Here is a 24198-nt window from a genome sequence, read left to right as displayed (position 1 = left end):
TTAGCTTGCTTTCAATCTACCCGTGTTCAAAGAAATAATAATGGGCACTAGCTGCAGCTCTTACAAATGAAAAAATCTCCTTTTATAAATTTGTTATGTAATTTCAGGAGATTCACACAACAAAAATTGCTCTTACTAAAATCTTATGAATAAAGATCAAAATTGTCAAACATCCTTACAGACCAGTTGCCAAGGCACAAAACATTACAGTACATTAAAATCTATTTTAAATTATCTTAAGTTTTGAAAACGTGATTTGCTGCAGAAAATTACTCAAAATTTGTTGTGCCTTTCTGTAGTTGATGGTGACCTCTGCTTTGGAAATTGTCCCAGAAGTCTAATGATGTCCAGAAACAAGAGAAATTTTGAACATATGTAAATACAATGTAATGGACCTTAGAAATCTCACCTTCTTGTCCCACCATATCCCTGCACATTTGCTTTTACTATTGTGCATAGCCTAAAACCAAAATCAAATGAACAGTGAAATCTGTACTGGATTTTTGTGAATAACCTTCTCAGACTGTGGAAAACTTCTCTGGGCTTCCTTTCCAGTGCTGAGAGGGATGCCTCTTTTTTTTTCCCCACATGGACACAGACAATGAAGATCCAGTGTTGCTGATCTGTAGTTTTACTAAACCTTAGGAAAGGCAATTACTTTCTGGGGTCAGGTTGCCCATTTACTTAAAACAGATAGAAAAGTGATGCTTAGCTATCTACATCTCAGACCTGTCAAACTTTAAAAATAGAAGCCTGTTTGAAATCAAGCGTCTGGCATGCAAGAAACCCAGTGGAGGAGTTGCCACATATATTATTCCATGGGGTCAGTGAGGCCACTTTAACTGCTGACTTCATGCTCCTGGCAGTAGCCAGATGCAGGCAGAACACTTAGAGATGTCTGACTAACTTCCACAAGGAAATGACTAGCACCTAGTACCAACCAGTTTCTCTGCACTGCAGAAAAATAAAAAAAAAGGCCCTGAACCAAGTCCATTTTTATTGACTCAGGTCTGGGACCCTGTTTGTGCCCACTTGCGTCAGCCAGGGGTAGCAGCCAGTCTGCAAGCAGTGCCATGGCAAGTTCAGATCTGACCACCATACTGTACCTCCCAGTGGCATCTTCATGGTATGTATCCTTGTCACCTCATCCTTGAGTTTCCCTTCACAGTAATATGCTCCAATAGTTTCACTGGCCTGTTCCCTCTTCCACACCACTGTTTTGGCTGCTGCTCTCTTGGAATCTTCATTAACTTCCAGTGGCTCCCGGTGCTGGTTTGCTACATCCTCCTGGTCCCGGCCTATCGTGATAGACTCACGGGAACGCCATTTCGAAGTGACACATGTAAGTGATGTCTCAGTGTTGCCCACCAGAGGGAAGGAATTGATCAGTATGAGGTCCAGTGCCGCTCCTACTTTGCCTAAAAAAAACCAAAACACATCAAATGGAAAAAAATTTTACTGCAGAAAGTAAAGTGATTTGATGTGGCCAATCAAATCACCAGGTAAGCTGTGTCACCCAGTGCTCAGGGTTTCTCTGGATGTTGCCGTGCACAACATTCGTGCAAAATTGGATGAACACAGATTAAGTATTCTGTTACAATGACTTGAGGATTAATTTTTTATGACACAAACAGATGGAATTTGCTCTTCTTAGAAAAGGCAGTGTGTCTTGCAAACACGTTGAATTTCTTTCAAGAGGTGTTGTAGAAGCCCAAGGAAAACCATAGATTGCCAAAGCAGATTGATCCGTGTATAGTTAGACATGCACATAAATGCCTCAAGTATGGTGCTTTTCTGGCAACAGAATTGGTGGATGATAAGATTGTCAGTTTAATAGTGTTTCCTCAATCTCCCTTACATGGATTTAGTACACATGAACTGATGTAAAGCAGGTATGACGTCAGTTATAGGAGATGGTAGTACTTTGAACACTTGCAGTATTTTTTTGCCGCTGTTTTATGAATTTGGACTAATGATTTCACAGTCAATCACATTAAATATTTGAAGCCCTAACAGACACTGACAAGGCCCATGGCACAAAGCAACTTATGCAAAAACAAAGAGAAAGTTGGCACCGCTAGTTAAATGAGGTCAGGTTTAAATCACTCAAAATTGCTTCTTTTGATCAATAGGACTGCCAGAAATACACAAAGGTGAAAGTTTCTTTGAAAATGAGAGATGCAAGCCTAATTAAAATATCTTCTAGCAGAGTGTCACAGTTTTAGCTGTTCAAATGTGCATAGTGGGAGGGAAATTCAGCTCTCCTATAATGAACAATTGGCAAATAACAGGCGTTTCCCTTTATTTTTTAAGTTCAGGGTAAGGAGAAGGGAAACACTAACATTTTTTCCAGCTGAAACAGGAAGAATAATTGATTTCTTTTATTCATCACATCTATTTTCCTGATTTTGATACAAGTATATTTTGTATTTACCTAGAGAGACCTAATATTTAGTGCCGGTCAGCTTGCAAATGTTCTCTGATGGGAAGGAAGGGGTATAGTCTTAGATAAGGAAGGTCAAAAGGTCGCAGTGCTGACTGCAGTCTTTGCGTGTGTCTGTGCAGTGCTCTGGGCCAAGGGAGGAGGTCCTCCTCTGCTTTCAATGCAAGCAACCACTCTGGGGACTGAAGTATCTTGACAGCCCATTGACGCTCACCACACCCAACCAGTCTTCCACAGCCTCCACCCTTTCATGTGCCAGCCCAGATAATTTGCAGTTACATAATGGAGAAATGAAACCTTCTGGAAACGTTGTGACGAACATTAAAGCAAATATTGCATAAACGTGCAGGTCAGTAAAGTCAGTTCATCCTGCTGCACATTGCCAACGTGAATCCTTTGAACAAAGTTAAATAGTTATGTGATAGAAATGAGGCAAATTCACACATTCATTTTATGGGACATTTGTCTCAAGGCCCTTAGTTTTGTATGAGAAGCATTTCTGTGTTTGAGAAACACAGTGTGCTTTTACTGTGGATCTGATGCATCAGCCAAAGGCCAATATAGCTCAACAATCACCAGCACTGAAAGAAGCTTCAGTTTAGATCAAGCAAAGCTCACATGCCAGGTAGAGAGATTCTTAAAATCACAAACTGCAAGATCCTGGTTTCTGCAAACTTTTGCGAAACTCAGAATCAAATCTGGATTCAAATTCTGTGACTTGACATGATTTTCTGCACTGAGGTCAGGCCCAGTGTTAGAAAGCAGAAGTGAAATATTTTTCTGCCTGGCATCCACAGGGCACAGAGCTACAGCTGCCTTTCCAATACAAATGTGTGAGCCCAAGGGCTGGTGTCCTGCAGAGGACAGCTGGTCATACAGGGCTCCAGTTCCATTTCCCCTAGTATTTCTGCATTCCTATGACTTCCACCAAAGATTGAAAGGTGAAAATAACACCTCTTTCCTCCCCTGAATCTCAGCCTTTTGATACTCTGAGAAAAAACAGTAGGAGAAGCCTGAATTTTGAGTACCAGCTTTCATGCTGCCTTTGATCCATATGTGAAGCAACATTCTACCAAAACTGGGGTATTTGCTGCATAGTATTTTCCTTGTAGTAAATTCATGCAATAAAGGTGTAGAACAAGTACACATATTGTTTTTTTAAACTTGAGAATATTCTAGGTGAATCAAAATCTATCCAGTGAATGGATAGTGTTCTGATTCACTGTCTAAAGATAGGTGGCTGTTTGTCATATTAAACACTGCAGGGTAGCCTATACACCTCAATGAGGCAGATGTAACACAGATGGAGTTTCTTCCCAGATAAACATAAGAATTTTTTGCCTCTAAAAGGATTTTATATCTATGTGTAAGTATAGAATTATATGTCAAACATGACTTTGAAGCTAAGGTTTCATAGCTGGAATATATTGCAAGCAGAAATATAAATAGTGAAAGTTTTGCACTGAGAAAAACTATGGTTGAGATATAATTTGAAAAAAAAAAAAAAGGCATTTTAGCAATATAAGGCCTTGGAGGTGATAGCAATGTTTTCTTTGACTCCACTGGGTGAGGATTCATGCAGCATCTCTTTATGATAATGCAATTTCAAATAAAAAAACTGCTCTTGCTAGAAAGGAACTTTTCTAGTCTGGCAAAATTTAGGTCACTCATGTCCTAGATGCTAATGAAGGTTTTGAGTATGTAAGAACCAAATAAGGCAACAGAATTTAGCTTTGAGAAAAGCATAAAAAATAGAGAGAGGAAGCAGCCTATCTCAGCAGCAGGGACAATCCTTGTGCTGCCTTGAAAAAGTCCTTTCACTCCTGCCCTGGTTCTTGAAGAGCAGACCTTATCAGGAAGGCAATCTGCTGTGTGGGCAAATGGATTTTGAGAAGAGAAAGAGCTTGCAGAAGGCCAATGCTGTAAATGGGAAACACCATGCAAAGAAGACCCATTGCCAAGTATTTATGACACATCACTCACTGCGCTGCAGTGCTTTGAGTCTTTCCAGCACAATGAAAATGGCATCCTCTATACAAGTTTAAATAACAGCTCACTGACTGTAGCCCAGACAGCAAAATAAACGGAGGGAAACCCTTACAGTTCCTCTTGGCCCACTCCAAATTACAGGATTGTCCTCTCTCTTGCTGGGTGATAGCTGTGTCTTTGACAACTTTTCTAGTACAGATTTCTGCTGCCCAGAGAGCCAATTGTATCCTGTGCTGCATCCAAAGCAGCGCAGCCAGGAGGGCAAGGGAGGGGATTCTGCCCCTCTGGTCTGGTGAGAGGGGAACCCTCCATCAAGCTCTGGGGTCCCGACACAGGGAGGACATCGACAGGTCCATGAGAGGTTACCTAGATGATTGGAGAGATGCTGGAGCACCTCTCCAATGAGGAAAGACTGTGAGAGTTGGGATTGTTCAGCATGGGGAAGAGATGACTCCAGGGAGACCTTATAGCACCTTCCAGTTCCTACAGGGGCTACAAGAAAGTTGGAGAGGGACTTTTGTCAAGGGCATGTAGTGACAGAATAAAGGGTAATGGCTTGAAACAACAGGAGGGTCAATTTAGATTAGATATAAGGAAGGAATTTTTCACAATGAGGGAGGTGAACCTCTAGAACAGGTTACCCAGAGAAACTGTTGATGTCTCATCCCTGGAAGTGTACAAAGCCAGGCTGGATGGAGCAGCCTGGTCTAAATGAAGCTGTCCCTGTCCATAGGGGTGAGATTGGAACTAGATGACCCTAAAAAGGTCCCTTCAGCTCAAATTATTTTTTGATTCAATGATATTGATCTGGGGAAATTGTGCTAAACAGAGAATAAATTTGTCATGCTGTGTCTGTAGGCCCTGTGTGTTCTTATTCCCTACCAAAATGCCATTCATACAGGCACAGTCATCATATTTTCTGTGCTGCATTGCACCAACAAAACTCAGCTAGGATCAGCTGAAAAAAATAGTTCTCAGAAATTCCCTAGAACACATCCCAGACATAGTTCTACTCAAAGAGCAATCAAGTCCCTGAAAAAGATTAAAATATCACTGCTCTAGATGATTATTGGTGCCAAATACTAGGGTTCATGGATAAATGTGGCAATCTTGAGCTGAGATAGTTTGATGCCATGGATGAGTACATACAGCAACTCTTAGTTCAACAAAGTCAACAAACCAACAAAAGTCTTGATTTGTCCTTTTCTCTGACAGTCCCTGCCCATATACTTCCACTGTTAACCCTTGTCTTGTCTCCAGGAAAACATGGGAAAATTCTAGGCCCCTCCTATTTAGTGTGAGGCCTTTGCAAAGTTGTCTGTTATTTGGAAAAAATGTTCAACACAGTGGCTTATGCTCCTCTTCCACAGCAAGCAGCCAGAGTTTTGACTCCATCACAGGGTAACCACACCTCACTGTCCTTCAAAGTTCATATACCATGGATAGAAGTTGTATTTGCAAAGGGTATTGAGAATTCAAAGATCTGAGGAAGGCTTTAGTTTTTAATAATGATTGGTAACAGAAGCAAAGAAATTGTTTAGACATTACACACCTAAAGATATATTATTTCCTTATATTTGTAGAACTTTACAACTTTATAACTTTATAACTGATTGCTTGAAATTACTATAAGGAGGAAGTCTTCCTCCTGGTATTTGGAGTGTAACAGATCGAGGTGAAGATCTGTTGTAGAGGTAAGCAGAAAATTAATACTTTTAAAATACTAGTTATTTAAGAGAAGATGAAAGGGCAGAAAATTCCAATTCCAGTAAATTCTACTCCATTTTTCACCAGGTGAAGCAGAGAATAGATGTAATATGGAATGCTTATGTAGTTTTTTGTTGGTTTTTTTTTTTTTTTTTTTCACTGTTATTACTTGGAACACTAATGATTCCTGCTATTAGGCATCTGGGAACAGGAATATAAAACATATAGCTACTATATTGGCAGGGAAAAAGTAGAATCTGAGCTTAGTTTTGGTGTTATGCTGAAAGTGAAACAGTCAGTTGCATATGACACTCACTGCAGGATTTAAAAATAATTTAGAGACTGGTGAAAACTTTTAAGTCATCAATCCTTCTTCCTGAAAGTTTCTTAAAATATAACAATGAACACTCCGTCTGCTTGAAATAATAAGGTTTTTATTTAGAACAAACCCAACTTGCTAAATAGCCTAAACCTCAGTATTTCTTATTGTGTCCTGCTTTGTAGTTATAACTTCAGCTGTACCCTCTCCAGTCTTATTTTTTTGGTATAAAACAATGTATGAGATTAAAAGAATTAAATTAATCTATTTAGAAATACGAATGGCGACCATACAAGCAATTTTTCTGAGGAAGTATAGCATTTGATTAATTCTTGGGGAAGTACTGAATAAACAATGATTTTTAAAAAATCAATTAACTAGACAATGTAGAAGACAATCAGGCTGGAAATATTGAAAATTAAATATGAAGAAATAAATAAAATAGAGACTATCAACATGTCTCCTCCTCCAAAAGGAAAAAAATAAGGACTCCTTACTTAATATTAAAGCTGATCAGAAACTAACCTAAAACATTAACTGTTTGGGCATATTTTTCATAGGAAGAGTAGAACATACACCAAACCAGAATCTGGCAATTTTGGATGTTTTTTCCTGGGCTCTCAACACTTATAATATTTTTGGTTCGTTCTCAAGAAAGAAAATAATCCGATGGGCTTTGAAGCCATGTATTCATTTTATGGGCTCAGTGATCTTTAAGCGTCCTGCTATCTGGAATGCAAAGATAGCAGTGGCTCAGGTAATTTCTCCCAGTGAGTCAGATTCTCTTCTGACAGCTCATTCCTCCACAGGAAAACAAGGTTGAAGTTATTATTGTCCAAAGAAAGTAAGATTCTCTACCATAGAACTGGAACATTAGGGGTGAAAAAAATGACAGAAATGCTCCTGGAAAACATCTGATAAATGAGCCAAAACCAGGTGTCCCAATAAAACCTTTTTTGTTGTTTATGTAAAGAATCTTCTTGTCGTATTTTACATTATGCTACTGTACAGCTGTGGGATGCTTCACCATTTCAATACCAAGACCACTTGCCCTTAGAAATAGGGCACTATTTGTGGGGGGAAGGTATTGTGAAACTAACAAGAGAGGGGAAATTACTGACAGGCTGTCACTATGTTGTAGTAGGAAGACCAGAGCACATGTGTGAAAAACAAAATAGTTTCAAAGCTATGAGGGCTGCCTATCTCGGTATCTGCTCATCTGCCTTTGGGTACCTCTGGTGCAGCTTAAGGAAATACCACTGCTCTCTTGTTTTCTCTGCAAGTCTGCTGTTTCACAACCTGTCAAAACAATATTTTAAGATGAAAAAGCCGGAAGAGAAACAGTGCTGCAGCTTTGTTGGGGTTTCCAGGGGAGAAGCTGTGCCGAAATATGTGTGTGTGTGTGTGTGTGTGTGTGTGTGTGTGTGTGTGTGTAACCAAAACACAAGAAAGAAAGCAAAACATGGTTTGTCATGATTTTTGCTGAATTTTCATTTGAGGGAAAACTGAAGCTGTAATATTTTGCACATTGACCACAAGTGAGTAAAATGGGAAAGAGCATAGCGGCACCAATGGTTGTTTGAATAACTAGCTGACAGTATGCCAGGTAATGCTGAAAATGTTGAAAGAGGCTGAGGAATGTGGGAAAGCTCCAGTAGGATAGGCTTGTAGCTCGGGTGTGTATGGTTGGATTTGCAGCTAGCAAAATATGGGTATCATATCATCAAGAGTGCACGTGCACATCAAAATAAATACGTCCCTAACAAGGCTGGCCCTTGTCAGTTGCATTATGAAGCTCATATTGTACTGCAAATGTGCCAAGCCAAAGTAGGTAAAATAACACAGGTAAACAATTAACCAGTGCATACAATAAGCATAAGCTTGGCTGACTGTGAGCACTGACTGCTGTGAGAATGCATTCTAATGCACTCTTGCCTGTACAGAAGGGCACCCTCGCTTTGCCACTTACTGATGTTTCAGACTGAAGTAGCTGGGAGGTGTTTCTGGTGCTAAGCACATTTTGTGACTAAGGAGGCCAAGGCCCCTGAGCAGTGGCTTGTCTGCGATGAACAGCCAGGAAATAACACAAGGGAAAATCATCAGCACAATCAGAAGTGCAGTTGGAATTACATTGCCAAAGAAGGCTTGTTATACTCCAAAGGAGAAATTAACTAAACCACTTCATTAGTCATGCTGACAGCACAAAAAAATAAATAGCAGGCAAGAAAAAAATACCAGCCTTGAAGTAAAAAGTTTGCATTTCTGAAAAGAGAAATGTCATTTGTTAATGTATCTTTCAAAAATCCTTTCAGAACATAGCAAATGCCTTATATCCTTACATTGTAAAGGGGTTAAGGTTCCAAGTGATGAATTACAAAATGGATTTTTATAGCTTTTTAACTTCTTTAAGATATGACCCTTGTTTAACAGTTGGAGAACAGTTATCAAATCTGTAATATAAACATTCAACATTTTAAACTCTTTATAGGAAATTCTCTATTTTAGATATGGGTTATTCTTTTCTGTGTGGCTCCACTGAAACTACAGTGGAACAGCATCCTAAATATAACCTACCCAGTGCAGGATAGAGACTGTCTTTGAAGGGCAGTTCTTTACTGCAGATTCTCTAAGATTTTCGTCCCTCCACTCCCAGATAGATCTTACAGGGGGACGTGGTCATGAAACTAAATCAGTTTCACACAAGTGTAGGTGCATCCAGTTTTGGTTCATTGCTGCTGTGCCTAAGCAACACACCCTCCATACCTCTATGACTTCTTGGTCTTCCAAGAGAGCTGAACAGAGATTTTTGTTTGTTTAAGAGATGGATCTAGGTCAAGCATGCTTGTGTATGTGACTGATACAGAGTCACTTTCCAGCCCAGATAATTCTCACTGAGCACATGAAGGACCAACTGCATCTCCCTGCCCTAGAGACAGCTGTTCAGTGACAGTCAGTATCTATGACTTCTGTTCTCCCTCTTGTACAGTAAAAACTTCCAGATAAAAATCTTATGGGTATCAGACAATGGGTGCAAAAATATTACAGCTTCAGTTTTCCCTTAAATGAAAATTCAGCAAAAAAGCAATCGACCCATCTTAATTATGACTAAATATAAAAACCATACAGTAGATGTGTGTTCATGTATCTATAGATGAATATTGTATCTAAAACAATAGCATATGGTAACATTTACAAATGTATTGTGGCTTCATTTCACCCTTTCAGTGCTGATTCCTTTGGTCCTGATGCAATGCCTTTTCACTCCTGACCACTCCCAGCTGTTGAAATGACTTTTGGGAACACAAGCTTCCTGAGAGCTACTCTGCATCTCTGTAGGTGTGAACCAGGCACAGTATGGCAGGCAGATGCAATTTCTGTGTCTCACAATCAAACACACTTCAGGAACAAAAGATAAATTTGTTTAAAATTCCTCCAATTCACATTACTGGTTGGATAATTTAGGTGTCAGAAAGGTTGTGCATCAGTGTAATGTCTGGTCATGTGACAAATACCTGATATTAAAACCTCACAGTTACAGTTATGAAATATCTGAGATTAAAAGGTCAGAAGTGGTTTTCCTCCATTTCTTTGAGGAAGGTTCAAAACTCCAGCACTCAGCCACACGACACTCTGAAGTTCAGCTGCCACTTTGATCTGACAACAGCCTATTTGAAGATGCTCACAGAGGCCTAGTCCCTTTAATTGTGGGAAGAATGATATTCTTGTTCACTCTCACAGGCATGGATTAGCCACCAGTTAATAAAGGTTTTCTTTTGGTTAAATTAAGCTTGAAAAGAGAAATAAAAGTCTTGAAGCAAAATTGTTAGAACTTTCCAATCTAACTAAAAATTTTGACATGTCATTTTGAAAAGCCTACAGCATTATAAAGGTGCTTGTGTGTCTGGTAAGATGTGTTAAAAGCTGTTCAACTTTCCAAATATAAAAGTAAGTCACATAATACAGATAATTTAGATTATTTTCATAACACCTACTGATCCCAAAGAAAATGCATAGAAGCCATCAGCATGGATGATAGAGAGCAATTGAATGCTATTACACTGGTTTGCTCCACTGTTACCTTTTTCTAAAAAAGCTATTATGATCTTTTGAGTCTTTTACCATATATGGATCCAGCAGCTAAATCAGAAAAAAAAAATCCTGTATTTTTAGAGAGCCACTGGATCTAAGATTATTGGAAGAGAAAAATTGCAGCACAGAAAATTCTGTCTTGGAGAATGAAGACATTTGACATTATATTTGCTTCCTGATAGAAATAGTCAAAGAAATGTTCTTTCTAATTGCAATTGTGGCTGATTTTCACCAATCCTTTACTGGTAAAGGATAAATAAAATAAAGTTCACACTTGAACATTTCTGAGAGTTAGCTCACTGTGAGAAACTGCAAGTGTATTTCTAGATAATCTGAGAACACCTGAGGATGCCAGAGGCATTTCTGAGGCAAAATGCAAGTTGTGACACTCATTCCTTTCCTTCAGAGGAATAAATAAATCTGCAGCTCTTCTTTGGTCAGAACTCAACAGACTGAACCTAGCCACAAGGTTGGCATTTGAATCCATACTTCAGGATAGATGCCAGCACAATTTTGCTTGTCTAAAATGTCAGAGACATAAACAACCAAAAGAAAAAACATGTGGCGATACTCAATCTAGTTTGAAGAATCCTAGCAGGATTAGATTCAACTCCTTATCAGTTTAATTGAACATTTGCTGTGGAATGTAGAGAGTGCAAAAGTGAGCATTTTTGTATACTTTGAATGCCACCTTCCAAACTGGATCATTAGCTCTAGCGGCTAATAAAGTACTGCTATTAAAAATAAAAAGACATAAAATCAAAGTCCATTTCTCCTAATGGGAGCCAAGTCAGTGGTTTTCACCTTGGCAAAGGGTGGAGTGGAATTTGTGCCTACCCAGCAACACACCCAGAGAAGCCCACAATCACCAGGGACAAGGTTAAGGCAGTTCAGTGTCTGTGCTCAGTGTAGATCCTCCCCTGCTCAGGGAATGTCATTCCTGCTTTCCTGAACTCCGCCTGCAGTATCTGCAGAGGAAAGCAGGCTCGCATTGTCTTCCACTGCTAGCCCCAGGAAACATGATATCATTCTCAAACAAAAGCGGGAAAGCTGACAGATCTATTGAGATGGGTGTGACTACAGCACACACCTCGCTGGTCGGCCCCTGTGGAAAATTCAGTGACTGGCAGCTCATCGGCAATGGGCTGTCTGTGCTCGCCACATTTTAATCTCTGCAAATGACTTGTTTCTCCTGCACTCGTGACTTAATGAAGGCCATTGCTGTCTGTGTCAGATAGTATATGACACCATGCAGAGAAACAGGAGGGACAAGGAAAAAGGTTGGAATAACTGGACTTTCTTTTCTTCTCCATCCATAATGCTCACAGCACCAGATATTTTCAAAAAGTATAAAGCTGGAAATGATCTGAGGACTAAATAGGTCGAATCCATGTGCAGCTAAACAACCAAGAAACTGAAGCCACGGAAGAGGAGTTGGCAATAAGAATATGCAGCCTATTACAGCAATTGCTAGATAAGAATATTTCCAAACATGATTTCAGCAGATCAAAAACTTTTTTTTTTTTTTGGTCTGCATTAACCTCTAGCCTTTTATTGATGCCAAAAGTAACATCTCAAACTCGCAATTTTATTGTTAACAGCTGTTAGCATGCTGCTAATCAGGAAGATCTGTGCAAAGTAATCATGAAGAAAGTTGCATGGAAATGAGGACTTCTGCCTTTTCTTCCTAACTTCTGGTTTTCATTGCAGGACAATTTGCAGTTCTACAGCACATTACATTTTCACTGTGAGATGGACTGGATCTATATATATCTCAATACAATGGTCAGGGGTGAGTTAAGAGTCTAAGGTTATCATATGACTTGTATTTTTCTTTTACATATTTTTACAGAAGAAACTGACTAGAGAATCAAATGGAGGATTGTTAAAGTGATACTCAAATGTGGAGCAACTCTGAATCTGATGGCAGGAGGACAGTCATCCTCAGGGCTCTGCATGTGATAGATTCAGCAAGGTATCTCAAACATAATTGCTGAAATTACTGTTAGCTGAAGTTGAATCAGTATATTTCTGTATACCTTTCTACAGATATCTCTTATGGCAACTTCTGACTTGCTGAACTAATGACATTTCCTGATAATACTATATAACCATATTTGAAGTGGTTTTAATTGATCTTGTATTTTTTTCCTTTTTGCTCACTGACTTTCATCTAAATTCCATTTGTGGAATATTGTCTAAAATCAGATACTGGAATAGCTACACACATCAAGTGTACAGCTAGTTCATAAAATCAGTCACAGAAGAAATTGACATTTAATCTGTATTTAGAATAGATTTCTTAGGGAATGACACCAATGGTTTTAAAGTTATCAGCTGTATGAAAAAAATCGTGCCATTAGACAGAAAAAAACCCCTGCTGCAACATGTGTCAACAAATTCAATAGCCGAAAGCGGCAGCAGTGGATGCTACATGTAGTTAAATCACCCCCAGTTGCTTGGCCCCAGTCCTGCCCTCACTGGCTGTAAGAGCTCTGCACAGAGAAGTGGTATCACTGAAACAAACATTAGTCCTTAAATCAGTAAAGGTAAACGTTGGAGTGAAGGGTAGACAGTCAAAGGGTAGGTGCATACTCTGTGAAAAACAAAGAAAGGCATGACAGGTCCAGTACAGCAATTAAAGACAAAGTTTACCTGAAATCAACAAGCTGAATCCACAGAGAACTAGGTGTGCTAGAGGGTCCATGCTTTCCAAAGTGTATCCATCCAGTTCTTACAGTTGCTCATGGAGTATCCTTTCCCCGGGGCAGCCCTTTAGCAGTTATTCTTCTCCTGCATGGTACACTGTTTACAAGTCACAAGCAAGAAATCAGAGCACTGGCGCAGGCTGGAACAGTCTCATTGCTGTCTGAGTACAGGGAGTTTAAGTTCCTTTTTCCTGTTTCCTTTGTAGATTAGGATGGGAAAGGCAGGATCTTAAAGGCATTTTTGTATCAGCAGGACTGCAGAGCAGTGCAAATCCCGTCCATCCAGCAATACATCAAAACAATTATCTGGAGCTACGGGAGAAGCAGGGGACTGCTGTTGTTCATAGTCAGCAGAAAAGGAACAATGATGGCATCCTCCAGTAGGCGGGAGAGGGCAAGTAAAACATCCTCCACCTAGGTACAGTAGGTGGAAAGTGTTAGTGTCTCCTTCTTGGAGACCAGGTCTGCTAACTTCTCAGGGTGCTATTGTGTTTTCCCTTATTTATTTAATCCACATGTAAGCTGCTGGCTGCAATGCATTTCTGCACACAATAATGAAAATATGAAGTAAACAGTAACAAAGCAGCCTGCTGAATCCAGTATAGACCAAACCCATCCACAATCCAGTGAACTACTCCCTTAGTTCATGTGTTTTATTGGAAACAATTTTTCTTTACATTTGACAATTGGAACCAGACTGAAAACTTGTTGTAATAATAAAGCTCACACAGAGTTATTATTACTTCAGTAGGATTAAAATGCCCATATCACTCAGGGAGGTCTTGGAAGCTATAACAAAACCCAAAGAAAAAATACAAAGAAAAGCAGAAAAAAAAATTAAATAAATGGAAAGGCAGCACTCAAATATATAAACTGAATTGAAAATAAAGAGCAATCTTATTTACCACTTTACTAAACATGATCCATTGCAATATAATATTTGGAAGTTCTGTAATCCTGCCAAGATGCCAACAGCCAGAATTACTTTTATGGAAGTACAGAAAAAGGAATGTTCAGCTTAATTTTGGAAAGGGGGCATGGGTTTATCCTACTTTAATTTCCTTTTAGCTTTGGCTTGTAGTGTAGATTTCACAGAGGAAGTCCTGCATACCCAAGATCTATTGCCATGTGGAGAGAAGTGTTACATCCACAGAAAATGGGAAGGCAGCAGCCCAGAGTTCCTCACCTATGTGTCTCCTGGCCCTCCATATAACTGAAAGCCAAATCAAGTAGAAATTTATACTGAAAATACTCTTTGGGGGCAATAACTCAGTATGAGGTACAAACATCACTAAAATTCCTTTTTGATGCTTAAAGGAGGCAGAATATAAGATATTCATGTGGTTTCGTTTTAGACTAAAAAAACCCTATATATATATTTTGTCCATTTTAGATTTTGGAGAACATCTACTCTTTTTTGACTCCTAGATGTAAAGCAGCAGTGATTACCCCTTTCCAATTGGACTTTATCTTTTATAAGTCTGCAAGCAGCGATTCCCTCCAATATCAGAATACTTACTGTATTGGCAGATACTAAGTATTATCATACTTCCTATCTTGTGGAAAACTGTTTTGTCATTCATTTAACCTCTTTATAAGTTGGCCAATCCTCAATTATTTTTTTAATATCTTTTAATTTGTTGAGGGATGGGGAGCAGGGAGGAAGGAGAGGGGAGTTAAGCAACTGCAGTCAAGGCTGTGGTTCTTCAGATTGCTATTATAAATTTAGAGGGGTTTTTAAAGTTTTCACTTAAATCTCACTTTCCTGCTGAAGAGAAATGTGCCATGTCTCCATTTGCAATACACCTAGATACAAAGCAATGCTCCTGATACTGATTTTGCAGTATGAAAAATGAGCCAGGTGAGCTGTTCATTCTTTCTGACGAACCAACTTGTATTACTGATCATTTCATCTGCCATACTAGGGCGTTATTTATCTCCAGGACAGAGTGGACAGGCTGAATATGCTGCAGCATTCCACAAATTCAAGAAGGTTGTGAAGGCCTGCTGAAGCCAGAAGAGAGGAGATACATACTTACCCAAGTCAGAATTTGTTCAAGGTACCAGCATCAGCAGGACTGTGTATTTGATTTGTTTCATTACAAAATTTCATTTTCAAAGAAGTAAAGAATAGCATCTATAATTCAGCCAACAATAATGTACTCCACTTAGGTCTGTTTCTATTTGGAAAGCTTTTCAATGCCACAGTTTAAATACTCCTCCCACTGATGTCAAAATGAATCACATGATAAACTTTGTCTACTGCAGAATTTAAAGGATTTCAATATTCTGACTTACTCTCACTCAACATTAAGTGTCTGCTAGGTCTACCTTTATTATTTTCATCCTTATATTTCATAAGATTAGAACATAAGTATTTTTTAAGGTAGGTGATATCACTTTTTTGTCCCATGAATTAAAAATTGCATGATCTGATCACCCTCTGATTGGTGATTGTCTGTCACCACCACCAAAGAGACAGTCCTTAGCTAACAGGGATACTGAGTCTCAGCTGGGACTCACTATTAATGACCTGAAGGATTCTAAATGGCCTTTGGCAAAACCAGATGGCCAGAAAAACAAACTGGGCTAAAAGTAAGGATGGCACAAGGAATAAGATATGGTACTGAGTTACTCTAACTTTTATTCCATGTCAGGCTGTTGACTACTAGGCTGTCCAATGAGCATCCTTGCTACATCCTCAGTCAGGTATGTAGCTGTATTTTGGCCCCTTAGGCCACACTCTCATATTTTCTAAAGGTACTTGGAAAGACTCCAAAAATTTCAAAAGTGTTCCTCTCTAAAACATCAGGTTTTTTTGTTGTTAGCTGTTGATTCAAACATATTCACATCTTAAACCCTGACACAATGGCATGTGTGAATTCAAATTAGTTGCATCAGGGAAACAAATTTTCTTCCAACATGTAAATAGAACCCTAGCATTAAACATGGCTTTTCATAACTCTCTTTGCTGAAGGCTAATTTTATGATATGTCAAGTGCCCTGAACTCCTGACACCAGCTTTCCTCCTTAGATAAGCTGCATAGTTGTCTCAAGGACAACCCATTCATACAGGCTGTACCACATGGAAATATGTGAAGAGGAAAAAGAAACAATGCCACTATACTTCTTTAGTCAGGTAGATGTGTTAGCAGAAATCACATATCCTCTTGCAGTGTCTGGTTGTATTCTATTTTTTGGAACCAGGCCATTACTTTGGCCTTGATGTGATGTTAATGTGTTAGTAGGAGGCAGTAAAGGAACTTCAGGAATTATTACTCATCACAGTCAGCTAATGTGAAACAAAGGCTCACAAATGATAGGGTTTAAGCTTAATTTCCCAAACAGATCATGTTCTCCTCTGCAGCATGTCCTGTGCCACTGAGGCCATCTATAGCCCCTAAGCCATCTATCTGGGACCACCTGGAAGTGAGAGGTAGCAGCCAGGAGGCCAGGCAGAGGACACGTGCAGGCAGCTGCTGGTGCAAGCACTCAGGATGAGCACTGCCCTACCACTTCAGTGGCAGAGGCAAATGCAGGGAGGTAAAGGTTTCTGGGGTACATGTCATGCAAACATGGACAGGACAGTATGGAGCAATGGTGCTGTTGAAAAGGGTAGTTTTGAGAAACTTTAGATGAGGTAGAGAAGGTAACAGTGTTTTTTGCTGTTTCTTTATGCTTTTTCTACTGTATATACATACTTAGAAGGCAATTCAGGGTTGTAAACATAGCTATAATCCACTTGTTTTGCTCCATGTTTTTGTTTTCTTTTCTAAGAAATGAGTCTGTGTATCTGTGTTTAATGGCAACAGTTGTATATCCAAATATCTTTAAGATATTGATATTAAATCTCCCCAAATGATGTACAGAAATACTACTACTACTGCTTAAAGTAAAAGGGCATGAACAAGGCAAATTTAATATTTTTTCCATCTGAAGAAATAAAGATTAATTTCATAAGCCTCTTAAAACATGTGATCTTTGAAGACCGGACTATTGTTTTCAAGGACCAGGAAATGGGTCATGTCAACTGGATCTCAGGGGTAGTTCTCAGCCATTAGGGTTACAGAAATTCATTCTTAATATCCTGTGTGCAGGACCTACTATCTTCCCTGACTTATTATCACACTGTTAGTATGATTTGATGGTGCTTTTTAATAGTGATTTTAAACAAGTACAACTTAGTGATGAATTTGCTGTCTACCTGCCTCTTCTTCCAAATTTGGGATAAGAAATCTTACAGAAATCTTGGAAATCTGAAGGCTTCATTTAGAATTTTGTCTCTCATGCATAACTGTTAAAGTCACTGATACAACTGATAATTTCTACTATAGTCACAATTTTATTTTTCTTCTTAATTGTAAGAAGTGCTGAGCCCCCCTTACATCACAAGTATTTGTGGGCAAACTTGAGTTGTATGTTGGAGACAGAGGTCTTGTACCTTACTCATCCTTTGCTGCACAGCGGAAATCTTGGGGCTGATACAGAGATACCAGTGTTCAGTGAATCAAGTTCAGTCACTTTAAATGAACATAGCTTTCAAGGAATTAGCTTTACAAGAGGAAACAAGAGTGGATAATTTTACATTTCTGGCTCTTTTTCTCTCTTTTTTTTTTTTTTTTTTTTTTTTTTTTTTTTTTTTAATGTGGAGCATTTCCTCTTATTTCACACATTTGGCATATTGTCCAGTTAGTCCTCCTTCCTTAAAGGAGGACCTCTAAGTGTTGAGCACAAGTCAGGGTACAAACGTTTCTTCCTCTGCTCCAAGATTCTGTCAATCCCAACAAATGATTGATCAAAGCTGGGATTTGAATTCAGATAATCTCTGTAGTAGTGATTGCTTAAGGGCTTTCTTCCTCTTTAATCAAAAAGACAAAGACAATAACTGTTTTGTTTGGGAGGAATCCAGTTCCCTTCTGAATGCTTGACCTGCATTTCAGAGCCTTGCTCTGCACATACAAGATATGTATCATGTGGTGTTCAGCTGCTATTCACACCATGCAGGTGTTCAAGTGAGCTCCAATTTTAGCATGACTTTCAGAATCTGAAGGGTTTTCACTCCAATTGCTACACCCACCACACCCATTATCACCATGAGAGACACTTCCAACGAGCTCACTCAAAGCAGATATTTTAAGAACAGTTACAAAGGAAGTCTAATCTCTTTCTCCTCAAACTAAGACATTCTAATGGCTTGCACCTCTTCATTAGGCCTGCTTTATGCCTTGTATTTTTGTTTTATGCTTGCAGCAGGGAAATAGAAGTGTAGAAAGAATTTACAAACACTTCACCTTGGAAACATGTCCATACAATTGTGAAACAGCACATACTAGCACTTAGAGCCATTAACTAAAGTTGTCAGGCAGAAAGAATTCTCAGTGTTCTGCCTGTCTGGAATTGCTCAAAGGAATATTGCATTGTTGCATTCTAAGCTCACTAAGAGAAATTAAACTTATTTTGAAAGAAAAACAAGGTTTTGAAAATCACCATGAAAAGTAATGAAGGCAAGATGAAACAGGAAGACCAACAAGAGGATTAGCTTTGCTTGCAGGAAAAATACAGTTTGCTTGGAGATATGATGATATCCCTGTATATATGGGAACAAGGCTGGAGTACTGTCATGCCATCATGAGCTGGGAACAACAGCAGTAATTCCTGTGCTCAAGCAAAAATAACATGGCAGCAACAGATGCTTTGATTGAAGGCTTTGAAATTGAAATGCTTCTTTTCATACAGTGTGCCATTGAAGTGAGATGTGGAAGTGACAGTAATTGTCAAACCTGGTATCCTAATGCCTCAGTGGCACCCTACTGAATGGGGACTAGGTAAGGGAACTTTTAACAAACTACATACATGTACATGGAGCTTGTTGAGATGCACCCACATGTGTAGAGAGATAGCTGACTTAAGGCATTGCAAGGTCATTCCTGAGTACCTTTTTTATTTTATGGTGGTAAGGGAGAGGCTTCTGAATACTGAAAGCTAGAATGTGTCCCTTCAGGAGAGCAAGAAGAGTGATCAGTCCAATGACAGACTGGTCAGCCTCACCTCAATCTCTGAGGAAGTTGTGAAGCAGCCAAGGGGGGGTACAATCTCCAGACACATGAAGGATGTAAAGTTGATCATGAGCAAGAAGCACCGACTTATGAAGCAGAAATTATGCTTAACCAACGTGATAGCCGTCCACAATGAGGCAACTAATAACATACAAGGAGAGAAGTGTGGATGTTGTTTACCTCAGCATAAGCAAGTTGTTTGCCAGAGTTTTCCATTAAATCCTCACAGATAAGCTGACAAAGTATGGTTACATAAGCAGGCTTGGGGCTCCCTGTGTGGTCAGTGGCCTGAAATCCAGTTGGAGGTCAGCCAGTAGTGGAATACAACAACCATGGATATGAGGGCAATATAGTTTAACCTTTTCACCAATAACCTGGATGATGGGTCAGAGATCACCCTCAGGAAGCTTGCAGATGACACAAAGCTGGGAGGAGTGGCTGATACACCATATGGGTGTAGTGCTGGTCAGAGGGATCTAAACAGGTGAAGTGGGCAGCCGAGAATGTCATGAAGTTCCACACACTGGAATTTCACACAGATGCATGCACAGTCCTGTCCCTGCAGAGGAACAATCCAGGCACCCATGCACACTGAGGGCTGAGTGGCTGGAAATCTGCTTTACTGAGAAGCACCTTGGGGCCCTTCCTGGTGTACACCAAGCTGACCAATAGCCAACAATGCACAGCAAAAGAGGCCAGCAGTATTCTGGGGCAAGTTAGGAAGAGCATTGCCAGGCAGACTGAGGGAGGTGATACTCAGCCCTGCTGAGAAAGGTGAGCAGAAGGGATTTTAAGTATCTCCACTCTGCAGATGATGACAGTTAATTCATGCCCTCTCAGTCTGAAGTCATAGCATAAAATGAATAAAAGATTGTCTGGGAAGAGAGACGTGCGTTACTGAATTCATGTCCTGACGTACACACAGGAACTTCAGTGAAAAAACATTGTCTGGTAATTAAACTGTATAAATATATATATGTGTGTGTGTGTGTGTGTGTACATACATACATGCATATATATATTATATATATATATATATATATATATATATATATATATATATATATATATAAAGAGTTAAAGGAAAAGTTATTTTCACTTGAAAAAAACCATGTAAGGGTACAATTTACACAGCTCACTACTAGGAGTGAGTTAATAATGTTCCAGAGGGAGATGAAACGCTTGCCACACAGCTTACCCCTCTGGATCTACACAGTTCTTTTCAGCCATGGGTACTATGACTGCTATCAAGGAGCATACGGGTGAATTGTTAGAGAAAGGCTGAGTGATGAGATTCTTACACAGAAACAGGTTATCTGAAGATCCTTCAGTAGAACAAGGAAGAGAACTGCATGCTGAAGAAAGGGATTTCATGACAGGCATCTCCTGGGAACGCAGCCAAAACCTGTAAGCTTTTACCATGCTACCTTACAGAATCCCTACCAAGGAATAAAACCTTCCCCTGCCCTGAGAGAAAGCAAAGTCAAAGCAATCTGTTTATTCAGTCTGCAGCTTTTTTCCATTGTACATTGCAATATGTTATTCTAGCACAAGTGGAATTCTAGCACAAGGAGATGATCTCTCTGGCTGATGGTTCGACTGGTGAGAATATTAGACTTCAACTTTATCTCTGCAAATAATGGCCTTTCTCTGGAATAGCTGAAACTCTGACAGGAAGGAAGAGACTTTAGTGGGAATTTCCCCTAGATAACAGCCCTTAGTTTATAGAAATCCTGTTCCATTATCTCTAAATATTCTAAACATATAGAGCAACACTATTCAGTATGCTGAATTAGCAAAAACAGTGCTTTCTGCACAAATCTTCAATATTTTTAGCTTACAGATCTTTTTATATTCAAAAAGACAATCATAGATTTGAGGAAATTTAGTGACAAAAATACAGAACTATTTTAATGGACTCAGAACATTTCCTAATAATTTCTCTACTCCAGTTTCATGAAATGAGGCACATAGTCCACCTCTTTTCTGGAAAACTTTTCTAAGAGAGCAGAACAGCTATAAATCCAGATCCCACTACTTTTTTGTAGTATCTTTCTATAAGACTACTAGCTTACTGTTCAGCTAAGATTTCTATCTATAATCAACTGTGCTATTTCTATTTGATCAGGACTAGCTTACAATATACCAGGTGAAAGAAATTATCAATAAGCAGTTTATAAAATACATTACATGTAGAATGTGAGATAAATATATAAATGGAATTTTTTTTTAATCTAAATGTTTTCTGAAATTTTGGTACCATGAAGCACATTGTTAGTTTCTATTTAAGCCCTGTTTTTATTCTAAGTTGAAACTCTTCCTTGTGGATTTTTGTCAGAGCTTTCATATGACACTGCTGCTTGAAACTGGAGGGAAAAACACATTGCAGAAAATACAAATAAGTTTCTCTGCTATTTCCTTTACTGGTGAATACTACAGCAGTAAAATGCTTCCCATAAAATCAATGTTAGCTATGTTTCACTACCTTTTATCAGAGTTTGCTCTTGATAATTACATTTTAAAAAATAAGAAAGTTAAGTCTCCATTAGGAAATGAAAATTTGCTGGCACTTGTTTTATTGTAAGATTTTACACTATGAAGCAATTTTGACTTTAAAAGATGCTTGTCATCATTACATGCTTTCCTTACTTGGTATAAATTGCTATTTATAGGTATGGTATGTTGATGTTACCATTTATCTTATTATGCACTTAATTTAAGATAATGCATATGACAGCGTGCCAAGCAGTCCTGTTCTGTTTGACAGAGGCAAGACTACAAGGCAATTAGAAATTCACGGTGTAAAGCAGACTGAAATCTCACATTTGAGATGCAATTCAGCAATGGGCCTCAGTAACTCACTGGGCAGTATTTCCTTTTTGTTTCTAAAATTCAGATGTTTATTTCTAAAAATTTTAAACAGTGCAAAAGGAGAGACAGTATTAAAACCTGTAACTTCTAAAAACCTGGAAAAATAATTTTAAGAATATCTTCCACCCTAGTGGTGAATAAATTATCTCAGTAGTCCAGCTTTCCACACGGCCTTTGCACATCTCTCATTGTTGGTCCATTCAGGCAGGAAGGAAATGCCTGGGTTCAGTTCTTGGTGTTCTGTAAAGCTTCTATGAGAGCTTTGTTGTATTCTTTGACCAGCTTTCTCGAATTCTTCATTATTGGCTGGTAGTCACTCTCCTGACTTTTTGCTGCTATGACTGATTAAAAGAATTAAGGAAACAAACTGCCAGTATAAATATGAGCATAATCACAGATCACAAGGGAACCACAAGACCATACATTTCCTTCTATGAAAACTGTCAAGGGATGAAAATAGTGGAAAAAACTCATACCAGGGCTAATAATAATAATAATCTACACTTATTTACTAGCTGCCATCTCACGACAAGCACTTTAGAAAAAAGGAGCGATTACATACCTAAGGCACTTTTGTTCATATATATATATATATATATATATATATATGTAGGCAATAAGTTCCTCAGGAAGGACTCTGCTTATTGTTACATTGCAAACCAAATCACAGAAGTCCCAGTCCAAGAAAGCAGCCCCGCTCCAGTAGCCCAAGATTTAAGTACTCTGTATAAGGGTCTGCAGTTGGATAGTCAATGTTTTATACTAAGTTAGGAGACACTTCAATATCCTGATCAACTTGTTTTCTTGATTTTAAAGTCTTTTCTGTTGAGAAAAACTGTGTTTAAGAGTATTGCCTTAATAAAACATTCCTGTAGAGCCTCCTTCAAAGAAGAGGTGGCTCCAAACTATATTACACTAGCCAAGACTTTTTCAGATATTTTTCTAGGAATTAGAGCATGTAGCAGATTTGAGAAATGGGATATTTGGTATTTGCAGAAAACAACATTATATGTATACACCTACATATAGCTATATGTATATGCATTAATTACTAAATAATTATCATCATCATCATCAGTATTATTTCCGTGATGGCTAGCCTAACACAGAATTGCCTGAAATACATCCCCATGCCATTTTCGTTGCTCAACACACTACACTAGATGGTGGAGTCTAGTTTTGATGTTACCTTCACCAATCACATTTGTACTGTAATCATGTAACAGTGATTTTGTGCATCTTAGAGATTTCAGATTTTTTAAATAACAACTTGTTTCTTAAATAATTTTAAAGAAGTAATTTTATTGCAGTGAATTTACTGTCCTTATAATATAAAATAAAAGCACAGCTTGGTCCTATTCAGATCTCTATAATAACTAAGCAGAAAAACAGAAAAATAGTACTGATGTGAAGAACCATCATTTGTTTAATTAAAACAAATTTCAGTGCTTTTCCTAATTTCAAAAACTATCTTATGAAAGCCAGTTGCAAATCAGCAACTAATGATTTTGCTGACATCATTACTGAAATGCAGCTTGTTAATCTGAATTCCATAGAGAGCTACAAGACAGTTCGCCACCTCAGCATGTTTTCAAACAATGTTACACTGGCAGATTAACATCAGTTAAGACTGAAGAGATGTGAAGATAAACTTTATATGTAACCTTGCAGAAAACCTGAGAAAGAAGGAAAAATTCCAGACTGCAATGCAAAGCTTATGTTTTAGGACTCTGTAAAACTCTTTCAGGCAACACATGCAAGTTTCGGTATATAAAATATCTATCAGCTAAGCAGATATTTGCAAAGGATTGCCTTTCTCCTTCTCCCCTATCTTTTGCAGCCCATTCCGTCCTGTCTTGTTCTGCTGGAGGAAACAGACTACTTCCTCAATTAATACAGTGTGTGAATTTGACTCTTACCTCTTAAAGAAAAGGATACACTCCTTCATCATAAAGTTATTTTGCTCATGGTGCTGCCACTTCCTCTCCAAATTTGTAAGCTGAAAACACAAAACCA

General features: G+C 38.7%; 2 protein-coding genes across 5 annotated transcripts in view; both read right to left on the bottom strand.

Moving 5' to 3' along the window:
- The window catches only part of TEK (TEK receptor tyrosine kinase), a 38208-nt gene extending 24916 nt beyond the window's left edge, over positions 1–13292 (bottom strand). For both annotated transcript variants that reach the window (XM_058044500.1, XM_058044501.1), the window contains exons 1-2: positions 13203–13292; positions 1107–1418 (exon numbers count right to left, since the gene is read on the bottom strand). In XM_058044500.1, the coding sequence (XP_057900483.1) occupies positions 1107–1418; positions 13203–13254 (364 nt within the window). In that variant the 5' untranslated portion in view covers positions 13255–13292. The remainder of the gene's footprint in view (positions 1–1106; positions 1419–13202) is intronic.
- The window catches only part of IFT74 (intraflagellar transport 74), a 43966-nt gene continuing 33059 nt past the window's right edge, over positions 13292–24198 (bottom strand). For 2 of the 3 annotated variants that reach the window (XM_058044503.1, XM_058044504.1), the window contains exons 19-20: positions 24121–24181; positions 20458–22523 (exon numbers count right to left, since the gene is read on the bottom strand). In XM_058044503.1, the coding sequence (XP_057900486.1) occupies positions 22408–22523; positions 24121–24181 (177 nt within the window). In that variant the 3' untranslated portion in view covers positions 20458–22407. Of the gene's footprint in view, positions 13353–20457; positions 22524–24101; positions 24182–24198 lie in introns of those variants that run through there. The other variant, XM_058044505.1, reaches the window with a different exon arrangement.

The sequence above is a fragment of the Melospiza georgiana genome, chromosome Z, assembly GCF_028018845.1.
Source record: "Melospiza georgiana isolate bMelGeo1 chromosome Z, bMelGeo1.pri, whole genome shotgun sequence".
Lineage (NCBI taxonomy): Eukaryota > Metazoa > Chordata > Aves > Passeriformes > Passerellidae > Melospiza > Melospiza georgiana.
The sequence above is the reverse complement of the archived record's forward strand: the minus strand, read 5'-3'. Positions and strand labels throughout refer to the sequence as shown.